General features: G+C 39.8%; 3 protein-coding genes across 4 annotated transcripts; 2 read left to right on the forward strand and 1 right to left on the reverse strand.

Annotated features, from left to right (window-relative positions):
- The first annotated feature begins 1,385 nt into the window (after positions 1-1,385).
- On the forward strand, positions 1,386-5,488 carry LOC148077464 (uncharacterized). The gene is made up of 2 exons (XM_087793344.1): positions 1,386-1,571; positions 4,010-5,488. Exons 1-2 carry the CDS (start codon positions 1,508-1,510, stop codon positions 5,110-5,112), a joined length of 1,167 nt encoding a protein of 388 aa, XP_087649470.1. The 5' UTR covers positions 1,386-1,507; the 3' UTR covers positions 5,113-5,488.
- An 8,372-nt stretch (positions 5,489-13,860) lies between these two features.
- Positions 13,861-18,086, reverse strand: pkmyt1 (protein kinase, membrane associated tyrosine/threonine 1). Of its 2 annotated transcripts, none has more exons than XM_087794118.1 (8): positions 18,004-18,086; positions 16,972-17,366; positions 16,667-16,904; positions 15,919-16,198; positions 15,737-15,843; positions 15,489-15,661; positions 15,051-15,283; positions 13,861-14,757 (listed from the first exon to the last, which is right to left on the reverse strand). In XM_087794118.1, exons 2-8 carry the CDS (start codon positions 17,323-17,325, stop codon positions 14,418-14,420), a joined length of 1,725 nt encoding a protein of 574 aa, XP_087650244.1. In that variant the 5' UTR covers positions 17,326-17,366; positions 18,004-18,086; the 3' UTR covers positions 13,861-14,417. The 2 variants fall into 2 exon arrangements, with proteins under 2 accessions (XP_087650244.1, XP_087650243.1); XM_087794117.1 differs by having other exon boundaries at positions 15,051-15,286.
- Positions 18,087-18,187: 101 nt separating this feature from the next.
- Positions 18,188-25,627, forward strand: LOC148077466 (elongin-B). The gene is made up of 4 exons (XM_087794122.1): positions 18,188-18,277; positions 18,955-19,089; positions 21,605-21,713; positions 24,715-25,627. The coding sequence occupies exons 1-4, from the start codon at positions 18,275-18,277 to the stop codon at positions 24,825-24,827; spliced, it is 360 nt and encodes a 119-aa protein (XP_087650248.1). The 5' UTR covers positions 18,188-18,274; the 3' UTR covers positions 24,828-25,627.
- The last annotated feature ends 70 nt before the right edge of the window (positions 25,628-25,697 follow it).

Raw genomic sequence — 25,697 nt, forward strand, 5'->3', positions numbered from 1 at the left:
TAGGCGCAGAGACACCCAGAAAGCCTCCAGCCTCTGTGTTCTTCAGAGCCAAGAACACAGACAATCTAAAATAAAAAAGGCCACCCTTCATCTCTGCGGCACAACTCCTTTTTTCAGAAGATCGAAAACTCTTTTCTTGACAAATTACTCTTTCATGCTTAACCACAAGAAACCTTGAGTTTGACGTGAAAGCTGGAGTGCACTGCCCAGCCTGATTACTTTCCTCTGCGCATCACTCAGAAGTCAAATCAAGCGACTCCGCAGCTGAAAAATGTTCTCAGCTCACAACTTTGACTTTCTCAAAGTGGGCCGTTGACGAAGGATGCCATGAGCAGCACCTCCCTCTCCCAAACCGTCAGACAGCACCCTGAACCACTTTTCTCTTTCTGTGCTGGAGGTTTTGATCTTTTTTTCTGTGATCGTGAGATTTGACCTTTAGACACGTCTCCACCATCTTTGGAGAAACCGGGGCATGCATTAACACAGATATCAGCAGGGTGGTAGTTCCATGACCCTGTCGGTTACAAGGATGGTAAGCAATAAAAGCACATAGTGGCGCCATGACACGTCAGTTCCATAGCTCTCTCGCATTGAGAACGGGGACTGGCTACCCTCGACACCCCTGTGGGCGACTGAACAGCCTCTGGTCAATCTCAGCCCGACCACATTCTATATTCTTACCTCATCAGCTGACGAAATCCACTCGACCAGCACAGATGTCAACACGGAAATGAAAGCAAACACAGTGTAGAGTATCTGTGGACCACAGTGAGGGTGATGATGTTCCAGAAGATGTACCAACAAGATGTATGATGTATGTTTCAGAGCGTCCTTGTATAAACCCACACCACCCGTGTATTTGCTGTAGAGACTCACAATAGAATCTGTTGCGTAACATCACATCAGCAACAGTACATACAGGTACCAGGCTTTTATCTTGGTTAAAAAAAAGTCCTTCTGGCTGTGATAAGTGGAAAATAATAGGAGCGATAAAGGTGTTTAGAAATCATCATAAGTAAACTAAAATCTTTTGCTTCAGATATATACATTTGAACTTTAGTTTCCAATTCAATAAAATATGTACATTTGTATCATATTGAAACAATAAGAAAACAAGCTCAAAATAAAATATATATATGTTCTATGTTCTATGAAGACAATTAAAATGATCATATTATTGCGGTTGAACCAAAAAAAAAAAAAAAAGTTTTCGGGGGTTGTTCTATAAAAGTGGATCTAAACAATGGACAGATAATTAAGCGTCGCAAACAGCTGCCCCGGTGTTTTGTCCCTTTGAGGTTCCCATCGTGACGTCATCTAGGTGTTGGCGCCTGCGCATATGCCTGTAACAAATACTGCAGGCTGCCACTATTCTACACCGAGCCTCCATTTTGTGCTCCTTCATTCAGCCTCTCCTCTCGTCGTGGATCCTCCTGCGGATGAAAATGTCCGGACTTTAAAGTTGAAAAGATTCACTGCAGCTTCTGTCAAGTTTTCTCTCCGCATCATGAGTTTTAGACGAAAGCCGGGAGGACAGAGTCTCCTGCTGGAGATCCTGACCAAGAGACCAGGTACTCATGAATTACATGTTGATCAACTGTTTTCAATCCAAGGGTCACTCTCTGTTTTTTTCCTGAGACGGAGGAGCTGGTCCTGCTCTGTAGACGCGTTTGTTACTATTAGTGTTCTGTGTATTGTCACTGTCTTTAACGGGTTTCATTATTATTGTTGCTTTATTGCTTTTATTATTATTTTTGAGTGAGACTGTTCTTAAATGACCAGTAGTCTGACCTTCAGTAAAGGTTTTAATGGGAAAACAAGGGAAAACTAGTCAGGATGGGGTCATATATATGTCTACAAAAATCTGTGTACAAAACAGCTTTATTTGTGTTTCTTTGTCAGTCTTCTGGTCTAACAACCTGCATCCACAATAAGTCCAGCTTTTTTCTTTTGTCCTCAATCTCTTTACAAAACACCTCCACATGTCTTCCATCAAATGATGGATGTACTTGAGCAGCTCCAAGATTCCTGATGCCTCAGATGAAGAAATGAAAGTATGATGAGATGACTTCTGGTCAATGATTTATAATGGTGACACAGACATGTGTTTTCCTGTTTGCTCTCTGCTCCACTTGTGTTGCATTCCACACTCGCAGATAAGGATTCCAGGTCTTGTGGAACAAAGGAAATCTGTGATTTATTCATTTAATTAAAACCTTGTCAAGAAATTGCAAATGTGTACTGGATTCTAAAGAAGACGAATGAACATTAGGGATGTATATCCACCAGGGATTCGATGCACTGAAACGATGCGATACACTGAAATCTCCTAAGGATACGATACAATTCAAAAAGCTGCTCTTCAAGATATGATCTATTCCAAAATGATTCGCTCCCGATATGACTTATAAGACGGTTGGGTTTGATATGTGATTATTCAATAGTTGGTGAGGGTTTGAAAATGTAATAGTCTAGTTAACTTTCTGACCTTAAAAGCCTACTTCTATTTTACACTATTTTGCACTGTCCCCTTAATGGTTGTTTTCAATAGAGAAAAGCAAATGACAAAAAGCAATTGCATAATTCAGTTCAGGTAGAGCATTCGAATGTATTCACAACAGTAAAGATTAATTGTATTAGATGAATAAGAGTATTGGAAATCCATTACATAAATATTTCAAACCTATTGAAACTTTTAACTTAAAATATTGGCGATTAGTAAGAAAGTAAAGGTTATTTGTAAAGCACCTAGACCAGGGTCACAAAGCGCTTTAACAAACAAAAACAAAACACAGTTAAAGTATATGCTTTAAAAGGTCAAGACACATAAGACAAACACAGGGAAAAGCCTGCACAAATAAGAATGTCTTAAGATGTTTCTTGAAGGAGTCAGTAGATCCATCAAACACAGAGAGAGAGGAAGATCGTTCCAAAGCTGGAAGGATTTCTCTCCTCTGGTCCTGAACCATGTGCACGGAACCATCAGTAGATTCTGATCCACAGACCTAAGAGCCCGAGCTGGGGTGTAAGGCTGGATCAGATCACTGATGTAAGGAGGAGCCTGACCTCGAATAGCTCTGAACCAGAATTTAAAAATTGATCCTGAAAGAAACTGGCAGCCAGTGAAGAGTTTTAAGGATCGGGGAAATGTGAGTTCTTCTACTAGAGCGGGTCAGAATTCTCACTGCAGAGCTTTGTATTAACTGCAGGCGGGACGGCTTTTTAAATAATATTTTTCCCCTAACATCTATTTCACAGCATGATCCATTTAATGTGACTTTGTGTCAAGGTATTCTTGAGAAATAAAAACCAAAGGGAGGGGTATTAGCCTCAGAAGTTTCTACACCATGTGACCAGGTTCGTCGTGTTTGTTTGAATATGGCGAGAGTCATGTAAAGTTGCCCAGCACGCAAGAAAAAAACAAAATAATATCACATTTGACCCGTTACTCTTTTTAATCCACCCTTCTTTCTTCAAGTTTGTTGTCTAGTAACTTCTGCGTCAGTGTCTGAGGACGCGATGGTGCATTCATGGTGCCTCAGTAATCAACTTTACCATTGCATTTGCCGATTGAAGAAAGCTAGAACTGATGCATTATGAATTCACCCACAAATGAAATCTGATGCACCATCATGAATCTACCGATGCAGCTGTATCTTCCATATTTTTTATTCCTGCACCGATGAGAACCCATGAACCTCCACATCCCTAATGCATATGCATGTGGTTATCCCTTGTGTTATCTCTGGGTCGAGGTGAACGACCTCCACCTCTGCGTATTTATTTATTCCTGGCAGCCATGGAGGTCGTTCACCTTGACCCAGAGACAACACAAGGAGGGGGGGGGGGGGAACTGAATTGAGAGAACCCTCCAGTGGTTATGTAGCGCCGTCCTAGAAAGATTATTTTGAGGGGGGCGGGGGGGAGACGTAGGCGCCTGAGGTGATAAATAAAAGGGGTCGACTCCTCTCAATTGATGAGTGACTCGAGTGTGTTTGTGTCCCTGCAGATGTCCAGCCGCTGCGGGTGAAGGAAGAAGACGTTTCTACTGAACGGCAGCCGTGCAGCTTCAGCCTGAGTCGTGGGGTACAAGAACCCCATGTCTTCAAAAGAGAAGAAGAAGAAGACGTTTCCCCGAAGCTTTCCTTCACTCCTGTCCTTGAGAATATCAAATATGAGGAAGAAGATGATGGAGAGTTTCTGACCAGCGGGTCAATTCCACACATTAAAACAGAAGCCGATGTTGACAATTACGGAGGTACGGAACAAGTCTCTGGCATGACCTCAAGTCTTCTATCTGACCACAAGAGGCCACCGTCTTCAGATTCTGACACTAGTGACAGTGAAGACTGGAGGGAAGCCAGCAACACTCAGTCGCCTCCGAACTATGTTGAGAATCCGATGGTTTCTGTTGCCAAGAAGATAGACGATGAAAAATTACTGACCTGCACTGTGTGTGAGAAGAAAATTCTCTCGAAGTATCATCTGAAGACACACATGCGGATTCACACCGGAGAAAGACCATACATCTGCTCTCACTGCGGTAATGGTTTTACATGCAGTGGGGACCTGAAAAGACACGTAAGAACTCACACCGGAGAGAAACCTTACATCTGCCCTCAGTGTGGTAAAGGTTGTACGTCCAGTGGCAACCTGAAGAAACACGTAAGTATTCACACGGAAGGAAAACCGTACATCTGCTCTCTATGTGGTAAAGCTTTTAAGTCCAGTGGTAACCTGAATAAACACATGAGGATTCACACCGGAGATAGACCTTACATCTGCTTCGAGTGCGGTGACGGTTTCACGACCAGTGAAGGACTGAAGACGCACAAGAGGATTCACACCGGAGAAAAACCTTACGTCTGCCCCGAGTGTGGTAAAGGTTTTACAATCAGTGGAAGCTTGAAGACACACTTGAGAGTTCACACTGGAGAGAAACCTTACATCTGCTCCGAGTGTGGTAAAGGCTTCAAAAACAGTGGAAGCCTGAAGACGCACACGAGAGTTCACACTGGAGAAAAACCTTACGTCTGTCCTCAGTGTGGTAAAGGCTTCACGCAGATTGGGAACCTGAATATACACATTAAAATACACACTGGAGAGCCTTAAGCAGCACATAAAAGTGTTGCATAACAATTGTATCCAAGTGTGACTTGTAACACTAGACAACTGGAGTTGGAATCTATGGAATATACCATGAACTGGAGAATCCTGCAACCTCATCCTCACAGATTTGACCATTTGTCCCATCTCGAGAACTGTTAATTGAAATAAGTTATGTAATGCATTTCAAACTAAAATATTTTGATGCCAGCAGGAAGTTAATATTGTTAATGTCTTTATTATCGTTGCCTTGAACATTTTTTTTTAATTCAAAATCCAAAGAACTGTTTTTGATTAATTTGGTGTGTCGTAGATCAATATTGTTGGTAGTTGAGAAAAAGTTATTTATAAAACAACTTTCTTTTGTTAATGGATGGAGGAATTTGACGATTCATGGATGTAGACCACATTAGGATGTTCGCTGTGACATTGTGAAATGTGACTCAATGATTTGTTTTAATAAAACAATTTAAAAACATTTCAACATTTGTCAAAAGTGTTGGCAACACCACACATTGTGCTCCCATCAGACAAGTTATTCACTCACTTGGTTGTTTATTCATTCATCAATATCTCTCAGTAAATGTTTCTCCATTTGAGTGATTCTCTCTGTTTCATCTTCTCCACCCAATATACAGCGAATATATATACCCAATATAACAGCTAAGACGAGTATAGGAGTCTGATACGTGACTTTGTGGACTGGAGTGAGTGGAACCACTTGCAGCTGAACACCTCAAAGACCAAGGAGCTGGTCTTGGACTTCGGGAGGTCCAGGACAAAGCCACGTCCAGTGTCCATCAGAGGCGACGAGGTGGAGATAGTTGACAACGATAAGTACCTCGGTGTGTGGCTGGACAGTAAACTGGACTGGTCCTGCAACACAGACCATGTGTATAAGAAAGTTCAGAGTAGACTGTACTTTCTGAGGAGGCTTCGATCATTTAACATCTGCAGGAAGCTCCTCTGCATGTTCTACCAGTCTGTGGTGGCCAGTGTCCTGTTCTATGCTGTGGTGTGTTGGGGTGGAAATGTGTCCAAGAGGAGTGTCAACAGGTTGGACAGGTTGATCAGAAAGGCTGGCTCTGTGGTTGAAGCTGGACTCACTGGTGACAGTTGCTGAGAGGAGATCATTGAACAAACTACTGTCCATCATGGATGATGACAGTCATCCTCTGAACACTGTCATCAGTGAACAGAGAAGCAGAATGAGGGCACGAATGCTCCTAACCAGGTGCAAAACAAATAGACTCAGGGACTCATTCATTCCTCGGGCTAATAAATTGTACAATTCTGAGTTCGGGGCCGGAGTGGAGTGAGAGTATCTGGATGTTCTGTTCTATGTTAGTCTTTGTATCCTTTGTCTTTGTTATTTTTCTTTGATCTATGTTCTTTATCTTTAGACTTAGATTGTATCATCTTGTTCTTTCCTGAATGCCACTTTCCCCCTGTTAAGGACATCCTTGACCTCCTTTGTTACCCACGGTTTATTATTAGGGTAACAGAGGACAGTCTTAGTAGGGGCGACAACGTCCAAGCAGAAATTTAAATAATCCGTTAGACAGTGTGTCTGTCCCTCGATGTCCTCACCATGAGACTTCAGCAACACATCTCAGTCTGTTGTTTCAAAGCAGTCCCTGATGGCATCCTCCACATGTTATCTTCTTGTTCTTATTTTATTTTGATTTACTTTTTATGAAAAATTGCTGTATTTTCTGTGGCTATTGGAAAAAAACAATTTCCCGAAGGAGACCTCCTGAGGGATCAATAAAGTTTTACCTTACCTTATATATTATGTCTTCAGTGCGTTGTGTGAGTATGTTAGTCGTTCATGTGAGGGCAGCATGGATGACTCGATCGTGAGCTGGTGGCTCCTGAAGGAAGCGTGGGAATTAAGACCAACAAATTTGAATTTGTGCCAATGGTTCCAGTGACACAGCATCACATGTACACCTTTCACATGTTATGAAGATGTAGAATGTTTACCGGAGACGATAGAATGAGCCTCCTCAGGGTTGGTGGGTTTAGGCCTCCAATTTTATTCTGATCCCTCAGATGAAAACTTCTGTGATGAGAGGACTTCTGGTCAATTAAATAATAATTGTGACACACAATTGTTACTGAGATCATGTGTGTCTCTCTTTGCCATTTGCTCCAATTTCATGGCTTTCCACACACAGATAAGTATTCCTGGACCAATTCTATGACTTTCTATCTTTTCTGGAGACAAGACTCAGTGATTATTATGTATTTATTTATTTAAACCTTATAAAATAAATAGCAAACATGTACTGTATTTTAAAGAAGACACATCCATATGTATGTGGTTATCCCCTGTGTATCTTCTGGGTCAAGGTAAACGACCTATGCCATGCATATTTATTTCTGGTAGTCAGGGAGATCGTTCACCTTGACCCAGAGATAACACAATGTTGCCCCTATAGAGAGATTATTCTTTTTGTAAGCAGCGGTTCGCTGCAAATAATGCATCTTTTCAAGAAAATAAAACGACTCACAATTAAACCAGGCAAACATAAATGTGATTTATTCTAATTCATTGTTAAAAGAGCTCTTTCTAGTGATCTCTGAACTGAACATGTCACACTGACCAACCGTCTATGTTCTCGTAAACACACATTTGTTGTGCAAAAGACTATTAACTTATAAAGAAGCAACTTCCACTTGTTATAGATCATTTCTGAGCTGGACTGACTCTAAAGGAGCTTAAGTGAGGAGGTAGCTGTCAACATGGGGGCTTGAGGGGGACCTGAGAGATGATGAATGCTGTTCATTCCTGGGAGGTCTCACAGAGCGATGGAGAGTCTCACTGTCTCAGCTTTGTGTGGAGCCTAAAAACACATGCGAGTGATGAGTAAAAGTAACAACGTATTAACAAACACTGTGGCATCATACAATGCACAATATCTGGAGTCAAATGTATACAATACCTGAGCTCTGTAGTTATTGTAAAAGCTAATAGTTTTGTAATCATCACTAAACAGACAAATCCTTTTTGTAACAGTATTTATTAAAATATATTTTTTAATTAAAATGTAATATGAAACATAACCAGTTAATAATCAAGTGATTATTTGAAATGTTGATAAATCTAGATGATTGACACAGTAAAATAGTCATTTCCCAACAATGGCTAAAGTCAGCAAAGCTCTAAAACACATTTTCTTAGTCGTTATATTTTCATGTCATTTCTGTTTATCAGTGTTAAGACATGTTGACACAAGGACAGACAGAAACACAAGAAGTTTCCATCTTCAACACCAAACATCTCATCGGCCACACATGAAGAACGTCTTCAACCAAATATCATATTTTCAGTTATCTCTTTCTTTTGAATTCCAGCTTCTATGTTCGTCACCCTCTGTTTTGCAACTTGTTCTTCTTTGTCTTCATATCTGTTTTTCTTGCTATAATCCATTTTCATTTTTGTCAAGGTGACCCGGAGGCCGAAAAACAACGTGTTTGTGGTATCTCGAGTGTTATCTCTGGGTCAAGATGAACGACCTCCACCACTGAATATGTATTTCTGGAAGCCAGGGAGGTAGTTGACCTTGACCCAGAGACAACACAAGGGATTCCTCAAACACAGTTATTTTTCAGCCTCCCGGTCACCTTGACCCAGAGATAACATAAAGGATAAGAGAAGATGCTTGTTTAGTTAAATACACAAGGTCAGAGAAACAATATTGCGTCATCAGGGATCCAGAGCGATGGCAGAGGCGCCTGCAAGAGCTGATGAAGTTCTAACGAAATTATTTGTTGAAAGATTGTTTTGTTTTCATCAGTGACCAGAGGTACAGCTGAGCTCATGTCAGGATCTTAAAAAAGAAAAATAAATACATACCAAATAACAACAATCCAACTGTTATTTTCAAACATGACAAAGAAATAATTGAAATGTGAATTGATAATTTCAACCAATTTTAACTTACCACTAATAAACTTTCTATATACAGTACATATATAGCACAATAAAAAAAACAGGAATAACACGTACTTATATAATCATCAACAAAGAATACGACTGAGAATAAAATTAAATAAATAAATAAATACCAACAGCAACCCAAATAAGCACAATTATGGTAATAACAGAAAATAATTTAAATTAAAATGTAAAGAAAGAGAAATAACAATGCCAATGATAAATAAAGGAAAGAGAAAATGAAGTAAACAAAAAAAAACAGAACAACTAAAGAAAGACCTGACTAAATACTACACACATTAACTTATTAAATTTAAAAAAAACAGACGTAAGCAGACATAGAAGAGAATACAAGAAGAAACCCCTGAGTTATCTAATCATAACTTTAGGTTCTACAAATGGTGCGGAGCCCTCTAACCGAGCTACACTATTGGTTAATCCTCAAGGCGATCCCTCGTCCCTGAGAAAACTCAATAAACTTGCCACCCAGCACAGTGCAGCCCACTTCCCATACAGGGATGGGAACACTAGCTGCACGTCCTCCTATTGAGTTTCAGCTAAGAAAGGAGGGCAGCTGGCAGACATGGTTAGAGGGGTTCTACTTCATTATGCGACACCCTCTAACCAAGCTTCACTATTGGTCGAAACCAAGACGAAATATATGTACCCCCAGCAAGAGAAACAAGATAGCATCCACGGATCACACACTCAGAGCGACCAGACAAGTCACAGAAAGCATTCTCATACAAAATGCAATTTCAACCAGCAAAAATGACTAGAAACTCACAGTCCAGTCCTTCTGGCGTCGAACTAAATCTAGCTAATCACCATTGAGATTATGGATCACCTGGCTAGTCTAGTCGGGACATCTATCACAGGAGGACCCACTCTGTATTACGTGGTCAAAACTAAATCAGTGTTGGCGAAATTGGCTTAATACTTTGACTACTATGGTAATGTGTGGCAAGAAAAGGAACGCAGAGAAAGGTACAATTCAAAGTCTTTATTGAACAGTGCGTTAGAACAGAGAGGGCTCAGATGCTCCCCACATGAAATATATAAATGTTTGTGACACAGCCCTACCTATAATCCCCTGGGTGAGAGAACCCCACCCTCAGTGCCTGCCGCACTGCAGGATTGTTTTAGAAACAGGGGACATCATTAACAGTAGGTACTGGAGAATAACTTACAACAGGAAGCTTAGAAAGGGGAAGACCCTTCTGGCCTGGCAGAACCTTCTCATCATCCAACAAATGAGCAGGCTTCAGGTAGTCCAACGAAACCTGCTTGATGCACCCACTGCAGTCGAGAAGAAAACTCTTAGCGCCTGTCTCCAGCACCCTTAACGGACGTTCATACGGAAGAACATGCACACGCAAGCACTGACCATAGTTCTGAAATAAACTGTGAACCTCTGTCGGAATAACTGATGGCAAAACCTTGGGAAGGGGAAGTAGGTCCAACCAGGTCCACATGCACATGACTACACTTCAGACTTCTGCTACAACTCTATGCTGACGACACTGCCATTGTTGGATGCATCAGGGACAACAGCGAAGACGAGTATAGGAGTCTGATAAGTGACTTTGTGGACTGGAGTGAGAGGAACCACTTGCAGCTGAACACCTCAAAGACCAGGGAGCTGGTCTTGGACTTCGGGAGGTCCAGGACAAAGCCACGTCCAGTGTCCATCAGAGGCGACGAGGTGGAGATAGTTTACAACGATAAGTACCTCGGTGTGTGGCTGGACAGTAAACTGGTCCTGCAACACAGACCATGTATATAAGAAGGTTCAGAGTAGACTGTACTTTCTGAGGAGGCTTCGATCATTTAACATCTGCAAGAAGCTCCTCTGCATGTTCTACCAGTCTGTGGTGGCCAGTGTCATGTTCTATGCTGTGGTGTGTTGGGGTGGAAATGTGTCCAAGAGGAGTGTCAACAGGTTGATCAGGAGGGCTGGCTCTGTGGTTGGAATGAAGCTGGACTCACTGGTGACAGTTGCTGAGAGAAGATCATTGAACAAACTGTTGTTCTTTCTCTTTATGATCTTCTTCTTATTTTATTTTTTATGTATTTTTTATTTTTTATTGTTTATCCAAAATTGCTGGCTATTGGAAAAAAAACAATTTCCCGAAGGAGACCTCCTGAGGGATCAATAAAGTTTTACCTTACCTTACCTTTACCTTACTAAAACGCGTCCCAGTATTACAGTGAACCTTGGTGCGCTGACACCCCACACACGCAGCTGCCATCTTTTTTAACATCCTTGCGCTAACCCTAACCCTAACCCAAGCAACCGGATTGAATAGACGGGTGGCCCGTAGAGACATCTCAGGATAGAACAGGACCAACAGCCTCTTCCAACTTCAGACCAGTACCCGAGGCCCTGAGCGGTACTGGCGGATCAGAGCCATAGTGGAAAAAAAACAACCCAAGGATTACCAAGCACACTAGGTAAGATAAGGTAAGGTAAGGTAAAACTTTATTGATCCCTCAGGAGGTCTCCTTCAGGAAATTGTTTTTTTTCCAGTAGCCAATACATACAGCAATTTTTTATAAAAAAAATAAAATAAAATAAGAAGAAGAGAAATAAAGAGAAAGAACACAATTACACAATCTAAGTCTAAAGATAAAGACAAAGAACATAGGTCAAAGAAAAACAACAAAGACAAAGGATACAAAGACTAACATAGAACAGAACATCCAGATACTCTCACTCCACTCCTGCCCCCGAACTCAGAATTGTACAATTTTTCTGGTAATTTCTCTCTGGACATACAGTCTGAAACCTTGTTTGCTTTTCCTTTTACATGCAGAATGTCAGTTGTGAATTCTGAAAGTGCCACCTGATGGCGAGCAGACCCTGGATCCATCATGTTTGCCATTGCAATTGTTAAAGGCTTGTGGTCAACATAGGTCATGAAATGTCAATTTGTGCTGTTTTTAAATGCTTGTATTGAAAAAGACATCAGTTTGTAATGTATAAAACAAATGTAAACTGAAAGATACTACCCGAGGAATACATTCCGGATGTTTCATAGTAATACATTTCAAAAGTTAATCTGAAAAAGCTCATATCACGGTCAGAAACTTTTATTGCCAGTATTGTAAACACAACAAAGGTTTTTTGTTTGGTGTCAGTACAGAATGTAAACATAATATAAGATAACACAATAAGCAATATAAAAACAGCACCATGCACCAATCCCAGCTTGTGCTGCTTTATAATGTGATTATTGAAAATAACTAGAGTTATAAAAAGCAACCTATTGGGATTTATAAGAGCCTTTTCAAACTACCATTATTTTAAAAGCACCAGATGAAATCTCATAAATCTCACAAGTGTTTTCCTGAGGTAGTCTACTTCAGTCTACATCCGTTTCAGACATTCCAAACTTAAGTTATTCTAAATAAGAGCCTTTAAAAAAAAAAAAATAGTGATTCATATGAGCATTTTCAAAGTGGATTTATTGTGAAAATAAGTGATCTCTCATGAAACTCACAAGAAAATAGTTTATAATTATTTTTAATGATCTTGTAATGCTCCAGATGATAAGATTCCAGGGTTGAATCAGTACTTGGGTGATTTAGGTCAGTCTGTCAAACTGAGCCTGAGAAACCTGGGTGTTGTATTTGATAAAGACTCGTCTCTAGTTCAAACTGCAGAAAACTGAACAGAAACTGTTTCCTTCCAAAGAGAAAAATCTCTAAACTTAGGAAACTGTTGTCACAGCATGATCTTGAGTTTATAATCCATGTGTTTGTGTCTACTTGTCTGGACGATTGTAACAGTTTGTTTTCATGTCTTAACAAGAAGGAGCTGTCTCGCCTGCAGTTGATAAAGAACTCTGCAGCGAGAATTCTGAGCCGCTCTAGTAGAAGAACTCACATCTCTCCGGTCCTTAAATCTCTTCACTGGCTGCCAGTTTGTTTCAGGTTCAATTTTAACCAGAGGAGAGAAATCCTTCCAGGCTGTTGCTCCTAATCTTCGGAACGATCTTCCTCTCTCTCTCTGTGTTTGATGATCTACTGACTCCTTCAAGAAACATCTTAAGACACTTTTATTCGTTCAGGCATTTCCTTGATTTTCTGAGATTCCTGGGTCGTTCTCAGTGTTATCTTGACCTTTTAAGCATCTATTTTATTGGGTATTGTATTGATTGTTTAAGCGCGTTGTGACCCTGGGCGGGTGCATGGCTAGAAAAACGCTCTACAAATATTACTTACTAACTTTGGTATTATGCTCGAAAATCCTAACGCAGACCACATTACCGTAATAAGCAATATCTACGCACAACAGATTACTTCGACTGGGTGCTGGCTTGACCGCTTTCTATATAACATATATATACTTGTATGTTGGCGCTTTTTATTTATTTATTTGATTTGTGTTGTAAATTATAATTTGATGTTTTTTTTATGTTATTTATCTTCAAGACAAGCCATTTGAATTTTTCAAGTTTGAAAAAAAAGGTAAAATGTTTCATAATAGCAAACAAGAATTAAATTAAAGAAAAATCGTATGTTGTACAGATATTGCATTTCCTTTGTTCTTCAATTTCCTCATGTTTTTATCAACACAGCCTCTTTAGGTCTACTGATAAGTTGAGACAAAGTCTGCACCCCCGTACATCATTTACATTTTGAATAAGTGGGTTCGTATGACGTGAATTCTACAGTAACAACTCGGTGCTACCATCTAGTGGCGGATTTGTATATACGGATACTACTATAAATATTACCACAGCATAGCTACTCTAACACACAGCTCAATAACCAAGTGGTTGTGATGGAAATAAACGTCACGATGCTGAACACATGAAATGACATTTTATTGCTCTAAAGCTCACAATGGTTTGATCAACAATCATAAAAAGTGTTCTTCCAAACACAAGTTATCAAACGCAACATCTTATTTGGCCCCATGCACCATCAAAATTGCATCATTGTGGATAATCCTGGACCGCATTGGCCAGCACCGTAAAAGCACTTTAAGAAAACAACAGTGCAGAAATGGCTTCATGTTCATTGGCACACATTAAGAAAAAAAAATACATTCTTTTTTTTATATAAGGCTTAGAAACACACCCACTCTTATTCATAAGCTCAAACATTAAATTGAAAAAAAACGGGAAAATGGTCAAAATCATGTTCTCAGTTCAATATAAATAAAATCTCAAAACAGTTAAGAGAAGTATTCAACTCTTCCAATAGAAATAAAAGCATTAATCGCAACCTGCTACTTAGCTGATTGATTTCTCACAAACATAAAATTCTTTACACATGTCGTCTATAAGAGCAAGAACAATAGAAACAAAAGATTACACAGGGTCGAGGAAAACATGCAGTCCCATGAACTGTGAAAGACTCATGGCGACCCCCCAACAGAAGTCTCCTGGAACAGACCCATCAGATTTTTGGGTTCAAAGCCGGACCGGGGCAAGTCGTCCTCCAGGAGAATCCAGCCGCGGCTGCGTCTCTGCGACGACCTGCAGGACCTCCGGCTTGGAGGGCGGGCGTCGTTCAAGCTGTTGTTGTGTACGGGGCTGGACTTTGGTGTCAGAGAGAGGCTGTCGGAGAGCTTCGCTGAAGTGAAGGGGGACCAGGATGAGGTATTCAGGTGAATGGGTGAGTCAACAGGCCCCCTGTGTACTGGAGATCCAGGTATAGGAGTAGATGTACCATCGATGAAGAATGGGTCCAACTTCCTGTTGATACAGTAAGAGGTGGGTGTACTTGAGCATTTCTACCATAGTTTTGACTTGATGATGAAAGAATAAATGGATCCCATTATATCTGGTAGCGCGTCTCAGACACTACTTATACATTATTTTAGGCAATAAAGTCAATATTAATGCTCAACTCCGAGAACCAACATAATGATTTTATACTGTAATTACACCATTGTGCTTGTACTTAAATCACAAAGAAGCAAATGTATCGGTAAGAATTTGTCACATATATTTAATCATCTCATGGCGCTCCAGGTCAACGGACTTACCTCTGCAAGAAGGATGGTAACTCCTCCGAGGTCGGCTGGGATTCAGATTCGGCCAGATAGACTGTGTCGTCCTCCGAGCTGTCCGATTTAACCTGAGGCGTGGCAAGAACCTGAGTCAGGTCCAGTTCACACATACTGCGAGGAGGCGTGCAGGGCAGCTCTTGGTTGGTCCAACGTGGCAGCCATGAAAAGGGACGCGAAGAAAGAATTCTACTTCCATAAGAGAGGATGTTCTGCTAGAAACAGAAAGTTGAGTATAAGTGTGAGTCAATCAAGAGGAATTTGCTGAAGTGGGTCTGTTATATTCATTGTTTTTGATCCACTTTAAAATAAGATCAACAATCATTTAAATATAATTGAAGTTTTTACCTGTTAGGACTCACTATATACCAAAATCAAAAGGTCGTTAATGGGTCACAATGGAAGAAAAGATAGTACCTGACAGTAGGAGAGCAAAGTCAACAGCTTTTCTCTGATCCAGAGGGTGACTCTCCTCTTCCAACTGTGCTTCCTGACACAAGGCATCGCTAGAAGCTCCGACACAGTGGGCCGCCGAGATGGAACGGGGGACAGCATCATCTTCAGGATGTTCTGAAGTTCAGCCGATAGTTCTGAAGATACATTATAAAGGTGAGTTTGACTCAAAAAGGTATACAATAAACATTAAATGTCATGGTGGAACTGACCCCTTGTAACCTCAGCAGGGAGGCTGCCTTGTCTGAGCTGCTGCCAGCCCTCGCCACCATCAGGGACCTCAATATTGCAGGCCAGCTCCAGAATTGAAACCCCCAAGCTAAACAACAAAGAACATCATTAGTCATAAATAATCAAGTTGTTAACAGCAGGGGTTTAGGGTGTATTTTCATACCTGAAGATGTCAGCCGCAGGTCCAAACTCTCCGTGGAATAGCTCAGGAGCCATGTATCTGCCATCTCCTTCCTGGGCGTCCTCCCGCAGCTTATGCTGCTGGACCTCTGAGCGGTTGAGACCGAGATCCAACAGCAGGCCGAAATCACCCAGCTTCAGACGTCCTGATTCAGTGACCAGGACATTCGCAGGCTTGAGGTCCAGATGCACAAAACCATTGGAGTGCAGGTGATCCAGTGCCAAGAGGAGGTCGCACAAGTAGGACCACGCGGCAGGCTCATCTGTACGAGGAAAAACCCAACAGTGAGATTGCATTGTAGTAAATACAGTAGAAGAGATTTTTTTTCCAGTATTCTGATCGAATTTGTTCATATATTAAATGAAATTATTCTTGTTTAAATGACAGAAGAGGACACTATCTGATCAAACATTTAATCAGATCAAAATGATTGACGTTTGTGAGCAACTAAGTTTTTTCATTATGGCAACAAGTTCCACTGATTTACTAACTTTGGAGAAACTTGACATGTTTTACGTCACATCTGGTTAAAACCTACGCTGTGAAAAAAACTCAGCCCAAGAAGGAAACGACAAAGAGAGCCGATCCGATTGATGATCAGTATATCCTCATCACTCAATCCAAATGAAAATGTTTTTCCTTAAGCATTTCAATTTTCAAGAAGCATTTTCAGTGTGGATGTCATTTGGTGCATGTAAGCACAACTGATAAAGACATTTTTGTTTCTCACCTGAGCCAGGCGGCTTGTTTTCAGCATGGCTCAGCAGACTCCCGCTGCACAGCTCAGTCTGGATGTAGAGTCGCCCACGCTCCTCCCAGGATGCAACAAAATGTAAGATGTGAGGGTGGGGGCAAACCCTCTCGTGATTTTTGGCCTCCTTCAGGCCCTGGAGTCTGTCCTTGGTTCCCCTGAACCGATGAGCAGAGCGTTTGACAGCGTAGTGTCTACCATCTATGTAGGACTGAACCTAGAGAAGACAGATGATTAATCTCCGTGTAAGAAATATAAAACGGAATGATCATTGTACTGCTCACCTTATAGACTTCTCCAAAGGAGCCCCTTCCTATCAGCCCCAAATTGTTGAAGTTTTGTTTGAAATAGGACTGCTGCTTGTTTGGATCACATGCACTCTGAAGCAGGGAGTCATTCCGGGAAAAGGAGCCCGGACTTGAAGGGGGTGTATTCTGGGGCAACAGCCTCCTCAAAAGAGACCGACTTTTAGACGGCGGCAGTGGAGGCTGGAACGGCGACGTCTGATTTGTTGGAGAGTTGGGTGAGGTGGACGATGAGTAAGGATGACGTCGCCTTTTGGCTGAGAAGGAGCGCTCCGCGATTGAGAAGTACGTGGGAATTGGCAGAGCAGACCTGGGAGTCTCATCGGTTGACATTTTGTTGAAAGGATCAGCTCTTGTCCTCAGCAGATAAAGCACTGTCAAGATGAGAAAAGACTTTTAGGAGAAATGTTACCAACACAAAAAAAACAAGAAACTAAATAATACCAATTTTGCTCTGTAATTGAGCATTGTTTCCTAAACAAGCATATAATTAAACAAACATTAACATTTATAACAGCAGAAGAGATTGTAAGCGTATACTTCCTTGACTGTAAACAACAAACATACATTTTAAAAAATAAAAATAAAAATTTTAAAGATGATTTTATACCTGATATGGTATTTCGTCTCGAAAAATATGATAAATGAGAGACTTATCAACTTTTATTTTGTCAATATCTAAATCAAGTCGTACTTTAAAGGAACTTCAAAGGAACTTCAAAGGCCACTGTTTTGATGACGAAACTACGACCAAACATTAATATTTTTGTACTGTACGAACGACAACACCCATAGACAAAGTCAAAATTCGATACATTAAATTAAATAATAATGTTAGGAAAAAGTTAACGTGTGTGTCAAGATAAATGTTGTCACCCTTTTAGTTAAAATACTTTATATGACACGCCCGTCAGTTACAATAACATTTAGCAAAAACTGTTAAAATAACAAGGCGACACAGCATAACATTTTATATTCTTGGTAAAATTATGCACAAAGTGTAAAACTTACCAAAATGCCGATAGCTGCGAGGATCCGAAACAAGCTTGTGAGCTGTGACACGTCCAGAACCAGAACTCTTCAAACACCAGACGACACCGCGCCAATTTGCACACACATAATACGTAGCACCGTACGTCACTACTTCCGGTAGACTAAAGACTCCGTAGCTGCCTTTTGTGAATACGCGCGTCCACTTTTTTACTTACGCAAGTGGCGCAAGTCGGGGGTTCTGCTGCACTGAAAGGGCTGGCGCAATTAGCTAGCTAGCTAACTACTTGAGATGGTAACGTAACTATACATTTAAAATCAATATTGAATTGATAATCAATATTCGATCATTGTTGTTAATAGACTGGTACTACAGTAGACTAAAGCGATTGGCCGCGATAAGCATGTTTATGGATTTTAATATGCCCTGCTAATGCTAACTTTTCAATGTTAGCATCGCCATACATGTAACGTTACGTTAAACGAGGGACATTTGGTGACAGTCGAAGTGGATTTGAACGTCTCTAGTGTCGAAATGTGTCAGGAATGTATATTATTTCTTGTATTATTAAAGGCCGCATGTGTTAGTAGGAAATCTGCAGTCCAGACCGTGTTAGCTCGTGTGTTAGCCGGCGAGCATAATGATCTGTCACAAAAGAGTTAAAGGGCTCCTTTCACAGCCACTGATACTTCTATGTTATTTACTAAATGTTTGCCTGTTGGAGCTCTGACAACCGATGTCATTATTCCTGTTTTTATAACAATTGGAGCACGAAAAGTGCATTAGGAGTTACAGAAGGGTATTTATTTGACATATATAATACAAATATTTGATGAAACGATGTTTTAGAATCCATTGAACTGTTGCTATATGAAACAAGATTGTTTGTTTTCAATTTCACTTTATCCTCTCAGTTTCCTTTAATTTGATGGCTATTGAATAATGTATGTTCCCCAAATCTCTGTTCGTAGGACGTGTTCTTGATGATCCGGCGTCACAAGACCACAATCTTCACTGATGCCAAGGAGTCCACTACTGTGTATGAGCTCAAGCGTATAGTGGAGGGAATTTTGAAAAGAACACCAGAGGACCAGCGGCTCTATAAAGTGAGTTTGGGGTGATTCCATCCTTGCTATTTGGTAGATTGTTAATGATAACTAAAATTGATATACTGCATTTTTCTTGTTTTCCCTATGTGAGTTTTTGGGAAGCAAATCAGATTTATTGTCTTTTCATTTGTCGTTTTTTATATATTTTTCAAAAGACCCTAATACCATAAAATTAAACATGACATAAGACAACTTATTCTTTTATTATTTTGAAATAGGTAGCTGTGCACATAGTACAACAAATTTAACTAAAGGTCACCATATTTCTTTCAATTATTTTGTCTTCACTCTAAAAACTTTAAAAATTTAATTTTTTCATTTCAGTTAATTGAGTTATACACCCTCACAAGAATGGCTTTGCGATCTGGAAGATATTTCTTTCTCTCTTTAAACCTGTAAATCGGTAAAATGTTATGGCAAAGATTCCAACGTTGTGATTAATTAAGTATCTGGATGTTCTGTTCTATGTTAGTCTTTGTATCCTTTGTCTTTGTTGTTTTTCTTTGACCTATGTTCTTTATCTTTAGACTTAGATTGTGTTCTTTCTCTTTATGTTCTTCTTCTTATTTTATTTTTTATTTATTATTTTGTATTGTTTATGAATAATTGCTAGCTATTGGGAAAAAAACAATTTAAATAAAGTTTTACCTTACCTTAAAAGCTTTGTTACTATACAGTACATGGAACTTTCAAAAAGAAAATCTTAAAAGGCATGCAATTCCCAAATCTAGAATAAAGCCTCAATTTTCACTCATTCTCTACCTACTCTCGTGTTGACTAAGGGTTGGGAGTATTTTCAGAGTAATCTGTTCCTTTTAGAGTTGTAGAACAAAAAAATTATGTAAGGTAAAACTTTATTGAAATTGTTTTTTTCCAATAGCCAGCAATTTTTCATAAACAATAAAAAATAATAAATAAAAAATAAAATAAGAAGAAGAACATAAAGAGAAAGAACAAGATGACACAATCTAAGTCTAAAGATAAAGACAAAGAACATAGGTCAAAGAAAAACAACAAAGACAAAGGATACAAAGACTAACATAGAACAGAACATCCAGATACTCTCACTCCACTCCTGCCCCCGAACTCAGAATTGTACAATTTAATAGCCCGAGGAATGAATGAGTCCCTGAGTCTATTTGTTTTGCACCTGGGTAGGAGCATTCGTGCCCTCATTCTGCTTCTCTGTTCACTGATGACAGTTTTCAGAGGATGACTGTCATCATCCATGATGGACAGTAGTTTGTTCAATGATCTCCTCTCAGCAACTGTCACCAGTGAGTCCAGCTTCATGCCAACCACAGAGCCAGCCCTCCTGATCAACCTGTCCAACCTGTTGACACTCCTCTTGGACACATTTCCACCCCAACACACCACAGCATAGAACATGACACTGGCCACCACAGACTGGTAGAACATGCAGAGGAGCTTCTTGCAGATGTTAAATGATCGAAGCCTCCTCAGAAAGTACAGTCTACTCTGAACCTTCTTATATACATGGTCTGTATTGCAGGACCAGTCCAGTTTACTGTCCATCCACACACCAAGGTACTTACTTATGTGCATTTAATGTAGCAACAGATGGTCTTCAGCTTCAAAGATGACGCACTTAAAAACATCCAAATACCTCCTTGTAATGGTGAGACAAGAGGGACGTTACATACGAGCAGCACATGCCTCATCTTGGATGGAGATGAAGACGACAAACATTGGGCTTCAGGTGCTACATCACAATGGACATATATTTTGCCTATAAGTGAACATCTTACTCTGAAAATAATCTCAACCCTTAGTCGACATTAGGGCGATTAGAAAATTAGTGAAACTTGGTTGAACTACACCTTTAATTGGCATTAAAATATCTTGTATGATTTTTTTCAAAAGTCTGTTTCCAAAACAAGCATCGTAATGTGAACATATGATAACTTTTGTGTTATCTCTGGGTCAAAGTGAACGACCTCCCTGGCTTCCAGAAATACATGCAGTGGTGGAGGTTGTTCACCTTTTCGGGCCTTCAGGTCACCTTGACCCGGAGATAACACAAGGGTTAATTATTTAAAAAAAATAATGTACAGATAGTCTTTTAACATTCTAAATAAAGATAGGAGGGGAAAAAAGTTAATTCAGAGTTTGACACGCAATCACAACAGTGGACCTAACAAAAGGGTGCAAAGAAAATTGAAGCAGATTTGTCTGTTCGATCAACATTTTCCTTCATTGCTGAATGCAGTGCAAAGAAATATTTACAAGCCAAAGGTCTACTTTTGCAGGATTTCTTTTTAATTTTTATCTATAAAACAAATTTAGGGTAAAATGTTCCCTAAACCTATGCAAGTAATGTGAAGTTTTTGTTTTATTTATTTTCAATGTTGGTTGATTGTCAAGTCGGTCTTGTATTTCATTTAACTTGCGTTAATCCAACAGAACTATGTTATTGTTGATTAAGTCCGACTGGTGTAGTTTGGCTTCCAGAAACATTGCCTTACTTTAACACTTGTGATTTCTTCAACAGGACGATCAGTTGTTAGAGGACGGCAAGACACTTGGAGACTGTGGATTCACCAACCAGACTGCCAGACCACAAGCACCCGCAACAGTTGGTCTGGCATTTCGAGCCAACGGTACTAACATTGTTGTAACTAAGAATCGGGCACATCATTTCAGAATACAGTCCTGGCCAGGACAGCAAAACACAGTTGCACACACAAAAAAAAATGCATATAGTATTAATTGCATTGGTACAATTTAAGAAAAAGAAACAAGATTACTGACTGAAAACATTCACACTTGGCAATATAGTCCGACTTAAAATTCCTGACAACCGCGTTAAATTTGTTAAAAGTCACTAGATTCTCAAACTTGTCCTGCTTCTGCAGCTTATTCCACGATAAAGGTGCAGAAAACTTAAAAGCCGTTTTACCCAGCTCAGTACGCACCCGAGAAACCTTCATAAGCACTGTATTCTTAGACCTTAACCTATGAGGGACACATTTTTGAGTAAAATATAGTAGCCTCATTAAGTGAGGATGCATAAACGACAATAAATTACGATGTCATCCGTATAGAAATAAAGATGCATTCTGGAAATTTTGTCCAAGGCTATTAGTGTACAGGGTAAATAACAGTGGTCCTTAAACTGAACCCTGGGGAAGTCCCTTACATTGTTAGTATTTCGGAAGTAGATCCATCAAACTGAGTAGCCTGTGTTCTGTCAGAGAGGTAGTTGGCAAACCACCCCAGAGTGTGAAAAGAGAAACCAAAATTCTTAAGTTGTTGTATTGAAAAGTGCTAGACAACAGTATCAAATGCTTTAGATAAATCAATGAAGAGAGATACACAAACTTGTTTTCTATCAAGAGCTTCTATCATGTCATTTAAAACAGCAGCAGCAGCAGTAGAAGTAGATTTTTTTCGGAACCCTAATTGATGTACAGATAGTAATTAAGTATGGACCTATTCTTTAACTTGCTCACTAACCAGGGATTCTAGCACTTTTGATATAACTGATAGGTTTGCGAGTGGTCTGTAATCATTTAAATTTTTTTGGATCCCCTACTTTATGTAGAGGGAGGAGATGCGCAGCCTTCCAGCTCTTAGGGATTTTGCTAGTGGCCAATGATGGATTAAAAAGGTGTATCAATGGTTCGGCTATAACTCTGCTGCCAATTTTAAAAACCTTGGTTCCAAGTGATCTGGACAAGACGGTTTTCTGGGGTTCAAGTTCTTTGTGAACCTCTACAACAGAAAAAGGGGTAAGATTAAAAGTGTGGTGTACATCACTAGCATTGCTACCTAGGTTTACAGAGTTTGGTGCAGAATGAGCGGTGGAATTAAACATGGACTCGGAAGAAATAAAATGCTCATAAGAACAGTTTAGCATTTCTTTGACTATACACGATGGTAATTCATACAACTTTCCAGAAGCAGAAAATGATTTCATTGCTTTCCAGAATTTTTTTCCGAAATAGTTGGACGGTACTCGGATTTGGCTTTCCTGAAAAGAGAAGAACACTTGCTTCTCAGCTGTCCAAAGAGAAGCCAGCATTACATTCATGAAGCAGGACAGAATGTTCAGTTGTGAACCAAGGGTGATACCGACCCTTAATTCTAAACTTCCTATTAGGAGCATGTTTGTTTAGAATTTCAAGAAAGGTCTCACAGAAAAATGACCAAGCCTTTTCAACACCATCAATAAGGCAAATCCGCTCCAGTCAAATAGATATAGATCTTTGAACTAAACGAGGCTTACACTTGGCAAACTTAGTGGCTCTTATTGCTGCCATCACACAGTGATCATCTGGAGCAGAATATTTAAAAGGGACATTAGTTCAAATGACATCAATAAGAGATGACTTCTCAGGACATTTAAGATTGGGTTTCGTGGATGAGGTAATCATTTGTGTCAGATTGTCACACTGTGCTTTAAATGTATTAGAGACAAGTGTCAACCAATCCCAGTTAAGATCACCAACTATAACAATTTCCTTTAACCGCAGTTGTGACAGACTATTCACCGGTGAGGACAATGAGTTCTCTATTGCACAGGGAGGTCTGTAACAGCCGACTATCATGATGGTCTTTCGTAACGTCATCATTTAAGGCCAGGAGTTGGAATTGTTTACTGTGTGATTCAACGAGCACTACATTTTCTTTTGGTGTAAATGGCAACACCAACCCCCTTCTTAGGGCGGTCGGCTCTTTAAACTTTATATCCATCAATGCAATATACTTATCATGAACACTTTTAGTTAACCAGGTTTCGGATAAAACGACAATATCGGCGTCAGTTGAATTGACCCAAATCCGCACCATGTCCAATTTGGAGATTAAACTCCGTACATTAAGATGTATGATACCCAGGCCTGGCCTACTTTTAAAGTCTGCAGGTGTGTCACATTGCTGAGGCATATCACGACCAGGGTTTGGTTGACAATTTTTTAGATATAAGTAAATGCATCATGATCATGAGTCTATGCCTAGTAGACCTGCCTGACATAAGCCTTTCATTTTTTTAAAAACAAGAAGCTTACAAAAGCAGGAAGTGAATTTACAGAGATGTTAAACCTCTTTCAAAATGAGAATCCAGTTAAAACGGGAAATTCACAGCATTATATGAGCAAAGGGATAAATGCAATGGCATAACAACTTTCTTACATCTGTTAACTAATGCAAAGTTCATTACACACAAGTATATTTTGTATAAAAAGTGAATTTAGTGAAAAGTTGAACTCCCTGTTTCTTATAGCATGTGTATTTGTTCTCAATGAATTAATCTAAAATAAACCATTTCAAATAGCTAAATATTTATATATTTTTTAAATTATTTGATGCTTCTATAATTTTTTTCATAAATATAAGTCCTTTAATTAAGCACATGACCTTTTCTTCCAATGTTGAAGTAAATATTGATAACCTTTTTCAGTTTTAACCTTTTTGCATCATTTTCTTTCTCCAAATTTCTCCCGGGCTTCTTATCGTTTGTTCCTTTTGACTTTTTGGTCCTTTTTACCTTTCACAACAGTGCCCAACGAGGGTGCTTGACTTCTGGAATACTTGCTGCAAGAGTATGCTCTTGATTTTTGTGGTGGTCTTTGCTTACACTTTGTCTCTTCATTCCCCCAGATGACAGATTTGAGCCGTTGAACATCGAAGCCTTCTCCAGCCCCCCTGAACTCCCAGACGTGATGAAACCTCAGGACTCCGGTAGCACTGCAAATGAGCAGGCGGTGCAGTGAGGGAGGCGTTGAAGAGAGTGTGTCTGGAATAACCACAGTCAACAATTGGCTCAGATGAGGATATAATGTAATTTCTTTTAAAGGATGGGGACATTTTGGGTAACCAAGCGTATCCACGGTACCTTTATGCTATCATCCCAGCACTGGCCCAACCCTTCACCTCCCAACCTGTTTCAGTTCATTCACTGATAACGTTCACGTTCAGTACTGCTCCCCAAATTTGCTTGGAAACACCTACTGACTCAAATGTGAGTGAAAAAAGAAAAAAAAAATAGTTTGAACGCTATGATTGTGTATTTGTGTTGTCTTACAATTATGAATAAGACATTTTTCTGGAAAAGGTAAAGGTGTAGTGGTGTGTCACGTTTGTTTTATTAAAAGTAACATGCACGGGTTTAAGAGGTGGTTTTCTGAGTGGAAGAGCTGCATGAACAAGGGGAGGAAAAAAAAAAGGAAAACTCCCTTTATTTTCAGAGAACACTTTTACAATATTTACCTCCCACATGCTGCAGATCTCAAATGCCAGAAAGGAACATGGTTATTTTGTAGTGCTTTGCTTTCTTAAGTATATTAGCTCGTTCACGTGTCCTACCCTGAGACCAAAGGCAGGCACCTCTGAGACGCCAGAGAACTTTTGTGAAGATCAGTTTGTCTGTGACATCAGTGTCTGTGTGATGATAGTTTGACTTTAGATGACATCTCCACCACATCTTCAATGTGGCGTCCTCCCCGAAATCACAGACATAGCCTGTAACTGTGAGCTTGCTTAATTAAAAGTTTGTTTTCCTCTTTGTTTTCTATCCAATCGACTCTTTTTCTTTGACTAATGATGATGTTAATACACATCAAACTACATTCTTTCCCAACTAA

This window comes from Callionymus lyra, chromosome 6 (genome assembly GCF_982586985.1).
Source record: "Callionymus lyra chromosome 6, fCalLyr1.hap1.1, whole genome shotgun sequence".
Lineage (NCBI taxonomy): Eukaryota > Metazoa > Chordata > Actinopteri > Syngnathiformes > Callionymidae > Callionymus > Callionymus lyra.

Bases quoted from the DNA above. Each gene is read 5' to 3' on its own strand.
- LOC148077464 (XM_087793344.1), top strand. From the start codon at position 1,508: ATGAGTTTTAGACGAAAGCCGGGAGGACAGAGTCTCCTGCTGGAGATC. The intron at 1,572-4,009 runs GTACTCATGAAT...GTGTCCCTGCAG, and splicing joins GATCCTGACCAAGAGACCAG to ATGTCCAGCCGCTGCGGGTG.
- pkmyt1 (XM_087794117.1), bottom strand. From the start codon at position 17,325: ATGTCAACCGATGAGACTCCCAGGTCTGCTCTGCCAATTCCCACGTAC. The intron at 15,287-15,488 runs GTACTATCTTTT...TTCTGTTTCTAG, and splicing joins CTTTGCTCTCCTACTGTCAG to CAGAACATCCTCTCTTATGG. The intron at 14,758-15,050 runs GTAAGTCCGTTG...CTGTATCAACAG, and splicing joins TTACCATCCTTCTTGCAGAG to GAAGTTGGACCCATTCTTCA.
- LOC148077466 (XM_087794122.1), top strand. The intron at 19,090-21,604 runs GTGAGTTTGGGG...TTTCTTCAACAG, and splicing joins AGGACCAGCGGCTCTATAAA to GACGATCAGTTGTTAGAGGA. The intron at 21,714-24,714 runs GTACTAACATTG...TCATTCCCCCAG, and splicing joins TCTGGCATTTCGAGCCAACG to ATGACAGATTTGAGCCGTTG.